This window comes from Amblyraja radiata, chromosome 3 (assembly GCF_010909765.2).
Source record: "Amblyraja radiata isolate CabotCenter1 chromosome 3, sAmbRad1.1.pri, whole genome shotgun sequence".
Taxonomy (NCBI): domain Eukaryota; kingdom Metazoa; phylum Chordata; class Chondrichthyes; order Rajiformes; family Rajidae; genus Amblyraja; species Amblyraja radiata.
Genome location: NC_045958.1, coordinates 61215774 through 61227929, shown reverse-complemented (window position 1 = coordinate 61227929; position 12156 = coordinate 61215774). Strand labels below are relative to the sequence as shown.

Here is a 12156-nt window from a genome sequence, read left to right as displayed (position 1 = left end):
TCATGAAGATACTCGAAAGGCTTGTGCTGGCCAAGCTGAAAAATATCACAAAACCCCTGCTGGACCCTCTGCAGTTTGCATATCGGGCCAATAGATCTGTGGATGATGCAGTCAACCTGGGCCTGCACTTCATCCTACAGCACCTAGACCGCCAGGGGACCTATGCGAGGATCCTGTTTGTTGGTTTTAGCTCTGCATTCAACACCATTGTGCCAGAGCTACTACACTCCAAACTTTCCGAGTTGACTGTGCCTGAACCCCTCTGTCAGTGGATCACCAACTTCCTGGCAGACAGGAAGCAGCATGTGAAGCTGGGATAGCACATCTCGGACCTGCAAATGCTCAGCATAGGAGCACCGCAAGGCTGCGTACTTTCCCCTCTCCTCTACTCTCTCTACACCAACGACTGCACCTCCACAGACACCTCTGTCAAGCTTCTCAAGTTTGCGGATGACATAACCCTGATTGGACTGATCCAGGATGGGGAGGAATCTACCTATAGACAGGAAGTGTCACAGCTGGCGTACTCGTGCCGTAGCAACAACCTAGAGCTCAATGCTCTTTAGACAGTGGAATTGATTGTAGACTTTAGGAGAGCTCCCCCTCCCCTCACCCCACTCACCATTAACAACACCACAGTCACATCTGTGGAGTCTTTTAAGTTCCTGGGAACCATCATCTCCAAGGTCCTTAAGTGGGGGGCTACCATCGACTCCACAGTCAAAAAGGCACAACAGAGGATGTACTTCCTGCGGCAGCTGAGGAAGCACAATCTGCCACAGGCAATGATGGTCCAATTCTACACGGCCATCGTAGAGTCTGTCCTCACCTTCTCCATCATGGTCTGGTTTGGCTCAGTCACCAAGCACGACACCTGGAGGCTGCAGCGAATCGTCCGCTCAGCAGAGAAGATTATTGGCTGCAACCTTTCCTCCATTGATGAACTGTACACTGCAAGGGCCAGGAAGCGAGCGGACAAGATCATCTCTGACCCCTCTCACCCTGGCCACAAACTCTTTGAATCACTTCCCTCTGGAAGGCGACTCCTGATTGTCAAAGCTGCCACAGCCAGACATAAAAACAGTTTTTATCCACGAGTAGTTGCTCTACTCAACAGCCAAAAATCTGTAGCCTCCCTTTGATCTGGTATTTTGTTGGTTCACATGCTTGATCAATGGTGTTTTATCATTAATGTCTTATTATTATTAATGTTTAGTGTTTTCTAAGTCATTCGTAACTGTCACTCTATGTCATGTTGTTACTTGTGGGCGGAGCACCAAGGCAAATTCCTTGTATGTGAATACTTGGCCAATAAACTTACTTCTTACTTACTTACTTACTTTCAAAAAGCCTAGACTCATAGTAGTGTGCAATGTATATCAGTAAATTATTATGCAGATATTCATCTACTGTATTCCTAATGGGAGCAGTATCCTTTAAGTTGATTATGCTTTTAGCAACTGATTTCAGCACAAAGAACAGTCTTTAATCTCTGGCTCGGTCTCTGGGTCATAACTGACATGAGGGTAGCTTGTTATGGGAATTATCTCATAAAGCAAAATGGGCATGGTTGCGTACAATTTGGAGTTGACAGCATACCCACCAGACGGAGATTGGGGGTGTTATTATGTATACAGGTACACTGAGCTTGCTAGTACCCATGAGATGAAGGATTGTTTCTTCATTGTTATTTAATAGTTTTCTCAAGAGATTGCTGATGGCTCATTAGCAGCCAATAGAATGGATATTTCCATTTGATCATCATCTTGCAACAGCAGGAGGCTTACATAGTGCATTTTCAGAAGTTATAACATTGGTTGAATATGCCTGGATGTTTGCAGATAGAATTCTGAACAGTGTTGCATGAGTTATTGTCTAACTCAAAGCCAATTGGGACTGTGGTCCGATTAAGAGCAATGGCCATGTATGCAAGTTATCATCATGGTGTTAATAACCCATGTTTTTTCTACCATTTATGGTTTATCTGATAAAGTGTTTCACAAACAGATTGGGTTACTGCATGAAACCACAGAGCTTTGAAGGCTTCACGTAGTCACTCACGTGACTTCGATATAAAATAGAAAGATTAAACGAAAACGTACCGTTTGAAGTTTGATCTTTATTTTATGAGAAGTTGAAGTGAGGGATTACGTGCCCTCCACTCCAAATCCTGATTCTCATAAAGATCATCCGGTAAGTCTAGGGTCATTAATCTTTCTATAGTTTAAGTCCGTACAACTGGTCTGTGGCTTCATACAGTTGCTTTGAAGATTGACGCGCATGCGGGCTGGCGGGCTCTTCACGTAATCCCACACTTCAACTTCTCATAAAATAAAGATCAAACTTCAAACGGTAAGTTTTTGTTTAATCTTTCTATTAATGTACAGCATGAATTGCAACATAAATCCCACATTAATCAAGACACTATAAAAAGCAACAAATGAGTATCTCACCAATGCATTGTAAACTATTGCTCATTGAGCAAAGAATCCTCTGACCCAAAGTAAAGAGATGAACTCTCTTCACATTTTCTCCAGTTAGTTTGCAATCTTTCTCAATAACTTTAAAGTATGGAGGAACATATTTTGTTGTGCATACCAGTGTTCCTGCAGACCCAGTAATTACTGCTAGCCTGAACTAAACTGTAATTGTGTAATGGTCAACAACGCTGGCTCTCTGCCCACCTTCACACAGAAGATCACGCATCAAATCAGTAACTGGCTCTGCTTATCCTCAGCGGAAACAATTGCAGCCTGTTTCATTGCTTTGCTTTAATTTAGAATCGGCTTTAAGAATTCAAAGCACATCTGTCAGGTAATAGAAGAGGTGAGGATCGATCGGAGGTACTCCTCAGAACCGAACATCAAATTTCACTACACCAATTGGTGTATGTGATAATAAATGTCCTTTGTATCCTTGTATCCTTTGTAAAATGTAGCAGCAGCTAATGAGGTTTGACTCTTTCGAAGGAGGAGGTGGAGCAAGATCTTGCACAATCCAGAGGATGGGCCACCATCTGTCTTTACAATTTTCAGGCATGGTTCATTGGACAAATACTTTGCTCTTTGCCCTATGAACAAACTTGCCAATTAAACCAGCTTCGTTTAACTTTAAACATAGAAACATAGAAACATAGAAAATAGGTGCAGGAGTAGGCCATTCGGCCCTTCGAGCCTGCACCGCCATTCAATATGATCATGGCTGATCATCCAACTCAGTATCCTGTATCTGCCTTCTCTCCATACCCCCTGATCCCTTTAGCCACAAGGGCCACATCTAACTCCCTCTTAAATATAGCCAATGAACTGGCCTCAACTACCTTCTGTGGCAGAGGATTCCACAGATTCAACACTCTCTGTCCTAAAAGACTTCCCCCTTATCCTTAAACTGTGACCCCATGTTCTGGACTTCCCCAACATCGGGAATAATCTTCCTGCATCTAGCCTGTCCAACCCCTTAAGAATTTTGTAAGTTTCTATAAGATCCCCCCTCAATCTTCTAAATTCCAGCGAGTACAAGCCGAGTCTATCCAGTCTTTCTTCATATGAAAGTCCTGCCATCCCAGGAATCAGTCTGGTGAACCTTCTCTGTACTACCTCTATGGCAAGAATGTCTTTCCTCAGATTAGGAGACCAGGAGATTAAAGATTCAGACGTGAGATGACAGTGTGTAATTTTATTTCACTCACATTTCTAATGGGACTTTGTTATTAAAGAGATAATAATGGGGCATTTGGAGAGCAGTAAAAGGATTAATCCAAGTCAATATGGATTTATGAAAGGGAAATCATGCTTAACTAATCTTCTGGAATTTTTTGAGGATGTGACAAGTAAAATGGGGCCAGTGGATGTAGTGTATCTAGACTTTCATAAGCCTTTGATAAGGTCCCACACGGGAGACTGGTGACTAAAATGAGAGCACATGGTATTGGGGGTAGGGTGTTGGATAGAAAAATTGGTTGGCAGACCGGAAGCAAAAGAGTAGGAGTGAACGGGTCCTTTTCAGAATGGCAGGCAGTGGTGAGTGGAATGCCGCAAGGCTCGGTGTTGGGGCCGCAACTGTTTACCATATATGTATTAATGATTTGGAAGAGGGAATTAGGAGCAACACTAGCAAGTTTGCGGATGACACAAAGCTGGGTGGCAGTGTGAACTGTGAAGAGGATGTCAGAAGGTTGCAGGGTGACCTGGACAGGTTGAGTGAGTGGGCAGATGCGTGGCAGATGCAGTATAATATAGATAAATGTGAGGTTATCCACTTTGGCGGCAAAAACCAGGGGGCAGATTATTATCTCAATGGGGTTAGGTTAGGTAATGGGGAGGTACAGCGAGACCTGGGTGTCCTTGTACACCGGTCACTGAAAGTTGGCGTGCAGGTACAGCAGGCAGTGAAGAAAGCTAATGGAGTGTTGGCCTTCATAACAAGAGGATTTCACTATAGGAGTAATGAGGTTCTTCTGCAGTTGTATAGGGCTCTGGTGAGACCGCATCTGGAGTATTGTGTACAGTTTTGGTCTCCTAATTTGAGGAAGGACATCCGTATGATTGAGGCAGTGCAGCGTAGGTTCACGAGATTGATCCCTGGGATGGCGGGACTGTCATATGAGGAAAGATTGAAAAGACTAGGCTTGTATTCACTGGAGTTTAGAAGGATGAGGGGGATCGTATAGAAACATATAAAATTATAACTCGACAAGCTAAATGCAGGAAATATGTTCCCAATGTAGGGCGAGTCCAGAACCTGGGGCCACAGTCTTAGAATAAAGGGGAGGTCATTTAAGACTGAGGTGAGAAAAAACTTTTTCACCCAGAGAGTTGTGAATTTATCGAATTCCCTGCCACAGAGGGCAGTGGAGGCCAAATCACTGGATGGATTTAGATAGAGCTTAGTGGAGTCAAAGGATATGGGGAGAAGGCAGGTACTGATAGGGGACGATCTGCCATGATCACAATGAATGGCGGTGCTCGCTCGAAGGGCCGATTGGCCTCCTCCTGCACCTATTTTCTATGCTTCTATGTTTGTCATATTACACAAGAGCTCATTGCACATTTTTGCTTTCAAGGTATGGCTATTGTTGTCAGACTCTAATTGCTCTTCAAGTGCTTCTTTATTGTAATATTGCCTTCCTCAATGATTTCTTTATTATCACATGTATCAAGGTACAGTGAAAAACTTTTTTGATTACGGCTCAGCAAGACTGTCACCATACATAAGTGTAATCCCCCCGTTACAGAATGTACAGAACAGCCCACTGTCTGACTCTGACTCTGGCCATGGAGGAGGCCCAGGACAGAAAGGTCGGATATGGAATGGGAGGGGGAGTTGAAGTGCTGAGCCACCGGGAGATCGGGTTGGTTAATGCGAACCGTGCGGAGGTGTTGGGCAAAGCGATCGCCAAACCTGCGCTTGGTCTCACCGATGTAGAGCAGTTGACACCTAGAGCAGCGGATGGAATAGATGAGATTGGAGGAGGTGCAGGTGAACCTCTGCCTCACCTGGAAAGACTAATGATCCTTGGATGCTACTCCAGTCTGATCCTTCACATTGCTTAAATTGACTGCTGAACAGAGGATCTTTGAACAAGGGTATTTACTCCAACTCTAGCAGCTAGGAGCTTACACTACACATGCCAGATATAATATCCATGCTCGTAGTAGCATCACTGACCTCTGATCATGATTTATATACACAAGTAAATACATTGCCACCGCACATCTCATAGAGAATAAACACCTCATTATTTCTCCAGTAATTCACTGGAATGTCAGGCTGGATTCAAGGGCTCAGGTCTTTAAGTGAGATCTCAGCCTTCTGTCCTAGATTTTTACCTTGGAAGAATTAGTTACAAAGAATTACCGTTTGTCCTGGTGAAATCAAGCTATAATTGTTCTTCAGGTGATAATTAATTGCTTTTCTAACATCTTTTTCCTTCATGTTATGAAGCAGAGTTGGCGAGACAAAGTTCTCAATTCCCCAATCCCTCCTGTAAAAAGAAATAACATTACTTCAGAATAATGTTGTAGAAAGAGCACTGTAAACATGACGTTGTAAATGCTTCAGTGATAGTTTCCTCAATAGCACAATGTGGCAGATCTGGGGAGAGAAACATGTCCACCAGAACCATTTGGAATCCTGAGAGTGCCCCACACTGCAACAGTGACAATTGGAAATGTAAGCATTAAAGTTGATCAAACATATTGACAACAGATTTTTTGTGGCCCATCACTTTAAAGAATGCTCCTTCTGAAACCTGGTTATTGAGAACAAGTTAAACTGTGTTACAAATTGTTGATTCTGTGATCCAGCGATCCCAACCAGTGATGTGATAGAACGCTGGTGAATTGGGGTTACAGTTCCACGTCAGACCTGGGCTCCCTCCTGAAGCAGCCCACTTGCTTAAAAACCACATCACAGAATCAAGGAAATGGATCTTTATCATAAACAGCTCACCTATGTGTTATTGAAATCACCCATGAGTCATCCTCTCCTGATTGAGACAAATACAGGTAAAATCATAGTCCTCACATATAGTATCACAGTCAGGATCGAGCCCAGGTCTGGCGCTGTGAGGCAGCATCTTTATCAGCTGTGCCACTGTAACACTCTTTGATCATTTGGTCCTAAGACTTCAACTGACATTTGGAAATGTTATAATATGCTCACAACTCTGTCGTTGTTGTATCGTGTGATCCCATGAATGGTTGTAGATAAATTGGATGGTTCATAGAGAACTGATACTTTGTTTTCAGATGATGTTACCATGTGGGAGCATGTAGGTAAGACATTTTAGGGAAGTTAACAACAGGTCATGAAATGACACCAGAGGTAATGGTGCAGGCATGTACAAAAATTACTGCTCATTCTCGGAATAGCTACTACTGACAGTGTTATAAAGACTGAGAACGATAGGTATGCACTCATTTTAATGAGGAGCTAGACCAGGTGCGGACCCATTGGGCCCCATCCCCCAAGGCAATATTCCACCACTGACCCATAACCCCCAACTGCGCAGGTGCGCCTGACGGGGGCCGTTGTGACGCCAGAGATCCCCGTTGTGACGCGAGTCATGGCAACCCACCCCCAACTGCGCAGGCAAGGCCGGCAAGTGCAAGCACGATTGTGACATTTTTAAAGTTCAAAATATAAGATCAATGTGAATGCATATCACTCTCCCTCTTCAGTCCCCTATTCCCCTCCTCCATTATCCTCCCTCTCCCCACCCTTCACCAACCCTCCTCTGCTTCCTTCCATCACCCCCTCCCTCCCCTCCTTCCTCTTCCCCCTCCCCTCCTTCACCTCCATCTCCATCTCCCTTCCCCTACCCTCAGTCACCCCTCCCTCCCTCCTTCAATAACCTTCCCTACTTTCCCCTCCCTCTCCCTCCCCCACTCCTTACCTCCCCCTTATCCCACCCCCCACAATGAAAATCACGATGTTTTTTAAAATATGAAACCTCCCCCCAGCCGAACCCCCCCCCCCAGCCCACCCCCCCCCCCCCCAATGAAAATCACAATGATTTTTTAATGAAATTCTCAATGAAAATCATGTTTTTTCTTTAAAATAACCTAAACACAAAGTTAGCTGTTAATGAAAATGGAAGAACGTGATTAAAACTGAGTTTAAAAAATAAATAAAATCAATGTCAATGTAAATCGTGATTTTTTAATTTAAATGAAATTCGGGATCCCATTGTGACGTCATTGTGATGTCGAACGCAGCTGATGGAAAAGTAGCTTTGTAAAGTGTTTTTTGTAAAGTTTAAGATGTCAATAACTTGCAAAATATAACATCAATCTGAACGAAACTTGGCCATTGCACACCACATGACAATGGTGAATAAGGTGGGCCAAAAATTGTAGCACTATCGTGTATCGTTCCAGAACTCACTCACATACAAACAACCAAACAAACAAACAAACAAGATGAGAGTTTTAGTGATATATATATACTAGACCAAGTGGGGCCCGTTGGGTCCCTGTCAGACGGGAGGTCTGGACCTCCAATGTAACCCGTTCCCCCAATGTAATATTCCACCTTTCACCCATAGGCCCCACGGGAGGCCTGGTCCCCCAACGCAACCCGTTCCCCAAGGCAATATTCCACCACTCACTCATTTTCCCAATGCAATATTCTACCACTCACCCATAGCCCCCAACTTTGCAGGAGATGCTCATTTTCCCTTATTCACCCTCCCTCATTTTAAACTTTAAAAAAATGCAATTGCACTTGCTAGCTAGCAGAACTTGGTGTACTGGGATAGCAACATTGTTGCGAGCAGGGCTTTGTGAGTCCGTGAATCTCACAGAGAGTTATGAGTCTGTGGAATTCTCTGCCTCAGAAGGTGGTGGAGGCCAGTTCTCTGGATGCTTTCAAAAGAGAGTTAGATAGAGCACTTAAAGATAGAGGTCAGGGATATGGGGAGAATGCAGGAACGGGGTACTGGCTTGAAGGGCCAAGTGGCCTACTCCTGCACCTATTCTCTATTGTCTATTGTCTAATCCCATTGTGACGTCATAGCTGTAAGCACAGGGAAGATATTTTTCTCAAATTGGGGTTTTGTTAATTAAAAAATGTTAATAACATAAAATATAACATAAAACAGAATGAAACTTGATTAAAAAAAAACACACCACAAGTCAATTGTGAGTAAGACGGTGCAAAAATTTTAGCACTATCATGTATCGTTTTGACGTAATTTCGGGATCACAGACACAAAGTTAAATCCAAAGGGTTTCTACAGCTATATTAATAGCAATAGGATAACAAGGATTAAAATTGGTCCATTAGAGAGTCAGAGTGGACAGCTATCTGCAGAGCCAAAAGAGATGGGGGAGATATTGAACAATTTATTTTCGTCGGTATTCACCAAGGAGAAGGATACTGAATTATGTGAGGTGAGGGAAACAAGTGGAGTAGCTATGGAAACTATGAGATTCAAAGAAGAGGAAGTACTGACACTTTTGAAAAATATAAAAGTGGATAAGTCTCCAGGTCCTGACAGGATATTGCCTAGGACATTGAGGGAAGTTAATGTAGAAATAGCAGGGGCTATGACAGAAATATTTCAAATGTCATTAGAAACGGGAATGGTGCCGGAGGATTGGCGTACTGCGCATGTTGTTCCATTGTTTAAAAAGGGTTCTAAGAGTAAACCTAGCAATTGTAGACCTGTTAGTTTGACTTCAGTGGTGGGCAAATTAATAGAAAGGATACTTAGAGATAATAGATATAAGCATCTGGATAAACAGGGACTGATTAGGAACAGTCAACATGGATTTGTGCCTGGAAGGTCATGTTTGACTAATCTTCTTGAATTTTTTGGAGAGGTTACAAAGGAAATTGATGAGGGTAAAGCGGTGGATGTTGTCTATATGGACTTCAGTAAGGCCTTTGACAAGGTTCCACATGGAAGGTTGGTTAAGAAGGTTCAATTGTTGGGTATTAATGGTGGAGTAGCAAGATGGATTCAACAGTGGCTGAATGGGAGATGCCAGAGAGTAATGGTGGATGGCTGTTTGTCAGGTTGGAGGCAGGTGACTAGTGGGGTGCCTCAGGGATCTGTGTTGGGTCCACTGTTGTTTGTCATGTACATCAATGATCTGGATGATGGTGTGGTAAATTGGATTAGTAAGTATGCAGATGATATTAAGATAGGTGGTTTTGTGGATAATGAAGTAGATTTCCAAAGTCTACAGAGAGATTTAGGCCATTTGGAAGAATGGGCTGAAAGATGGCAGATGGAGTTTAATGCTGATAAGTGTGAGGTGCTACATCTTGGCAGGACAAATCAAAATAGGACGTACATGATAAATGGTAGCGAATTGAGGAATGCAGTTGAACAGAGGGATCTAGGAATAACTGTGCATAGTTCCCTGAAGGTGGAATCTCATGTAGATAGGGTGGCAAAGAAAGCTTTTGGTATGCTAGTCTTTATAAATCAGAGCATTGAGTATAGAAGTTGGGATGTAATGTTAAAATTGTACAAGGCATTGGTGAGACCAATTCTGGAGTATGGTGTATAATTTTGGTCGCCCAGTTATAGGAAGGATGTCAACAAAATAGAGAGAGTACAGAGGAGATTTACTAGAATGTTGCCTGGGTTTCAGAAACTAAGTTACAGAGAAAGGTTGAATAAGTTAGGTCTTTATTCTTTGGAGCGCAGAAGGTTAAGGGGGGACTTGATAGAGGTCTTTAAAATGATGAGAGGGATAGACAGAGTTGACGTGGATAAGCTTTTCCCATTGAGAGTAGGGAAGATTCAAACAAGAGGACATGACTTGAGAATTAAGGGACAGAAGTTTAGGGGTAACATGAGGGGGAACTTCTTTACTCAGAGAGTGGTAGCTGTGTGGAATGAGCTTCCAGTGGAAGTGGTGGAGGCAGGTTCGATTTTATCATTTAAAAATAAATTGGATAGGTATATGGATGGGAAAGGAATGGAGGGTTATGGTCTGAGTGCAGGTAGATGGGACTAGGAGAAAATAAGTGTTCGGCACAGACTTGTCTGGCCGAGATGGCCTGTTTCCGTGCTGTAATTGTTTTATGGTTATATGGTTATATGATACTAAGATAGGTGGTGTTGTGGATAATGAAGTAGTTTTTCAAAGTCTACAGAGAGATTTAGGCCATTTGGAAGAGTGGGCTGAAAGATGGCAGATGGAGTTTAATGCTGATAAGTGTGAGGTGCTACATCTTGGCAGGACAAATCAAAATAGGACGTACATGGTAAATGGTAGCGAATTGAGGAATGCAGTTGAACAGAGGGATCTAGGGATAATTGTGCATAGTTCCCTGAAGGTGGAATCTCATGTAGATAGGGTGGTAAAGAAAGTTTTTGGCGTGCTGGCCTTTATAAATCAGAGCATTGAGTATAGAAGTTGGGATGTAATGTTAAAATTGTACAAGGCATTGGTGAGGCCAATTCTGGAGTATGGTGTACAATTTTGGTCGCCAAATTATAGGAAAGATGTCAACAAAATAGAGAGAGTACAGAGGAGATTTACTAGAATGTTGCCTGGGTTTCAGCACCTAAGTTACAGAGAAAGGTTGAACACGTTAGGTCTTTATTCTTTGGAGCGCAGAAGGTTAAGGGGGACTTGATAGAGTCTTTAAAATGATGCGAGGGATAGACAGAGTTGGCGTGGATAAGCTTTTTCCATTGAGAGTAGGGAAGATTCAAACAAGGGGACATGACTTGAGAATTAAGGGACAGAAGTTTTGGGGTAACATGAGGGGGAACTTATTTACTCAGAGAGCGGTAGCTGTGTGGAATGAGCTTCCAGTGGAAGTGGTGGAGGCAGGTTCGATTTTATCATTTGAAAATAAATTGGATAGGTATATGGACGGGAAAGGAATGGAGGGTTATGGTCTGAGTGCAGGTAGATGGGACTAGGTGAGAGTAAGTGTTCGGCACGGACTAGAAGGGCCGAGATGGCCTGTTTCCGTGCTGTAATTGTCATATGGTTATATGGTTATATGGTTACATCTGCACATAGAAACAAACAAGATGAGAGTTTTAGTAATATATAGATATAGTTAATTTCAGCATAGTTTGAGGTCAGCTTTTAAGCACATCCAAAGCAAAGCATGTGGCCATGTTGACTCACTCAATATACTTCATGGAGATTTTCTGAGACTGCTTGGAGCTGAGGATGCATTCCTGAATCTGCAATGCTGCGAGGCGGATTGCAGTGTTGCATTTCATCTCCATTGCAAATTTCTCCTGCAGTACATCATTGCAACTCTGTAAATGAGAAATTCATTAGACATTAGCTGCCCAATAAAGGACCAAAAGAAATTTGCTATAATCCATAAATGATATCATAAAATCAAACAACACAGAAAGAGGTAATTTAGCCCATTGTGCCTGGACCAGTTTGTTGAAAAAGCGATGCAGTTAATTCCACTACACTTGATTTTCCTGTAAAAACTGCACATTTTCTTTTTGTGAAATATTCAAGTATCTCATCATAATGATGATCAAATTGACTGACCCCACCATTTGAGACAATGAATTTAAAACTTTGTTCTGTAAAATAAATCTTATTCTCCCCCTTGTTTCTTTAGTGTTGTTTTAAAGCTGCAAGCTTGAGGACCAACACCTCACCCTTTGTCTGGCATGCAACCTTCTGGACTCAAAATTTAATTCTACAACTT

The 12156-nt window shown here is 42.7% G+C and overlaps 1 protein-coding gene across 1 annotated transcript in view; it reads right to left on the bottom strand.

Moving 5' to 3' along the window:
• frmpd1 (FERM and PDZ domain containing 1) overlaps positions 1-12156 on the bottom strand; it is a 132107-nt gene that overhangs the window by 46566 nt on the left and 73385 nt on the right. The window contains exons 10-11 of the mRNA XM_033017891.1: positions 11607-11743; positions 5857-5983 (exon numbers count right to left, since the gene is read on the bottom strand). Of these exons, the coding sequence (XP_032873782.1) occupies positions 5857-5983; positions 11607-11743 (264 nt within the window). The remainder of the gene's footprint in view (positions 1-5856; positions 5984-11606; positions 11744-12156) is intronic.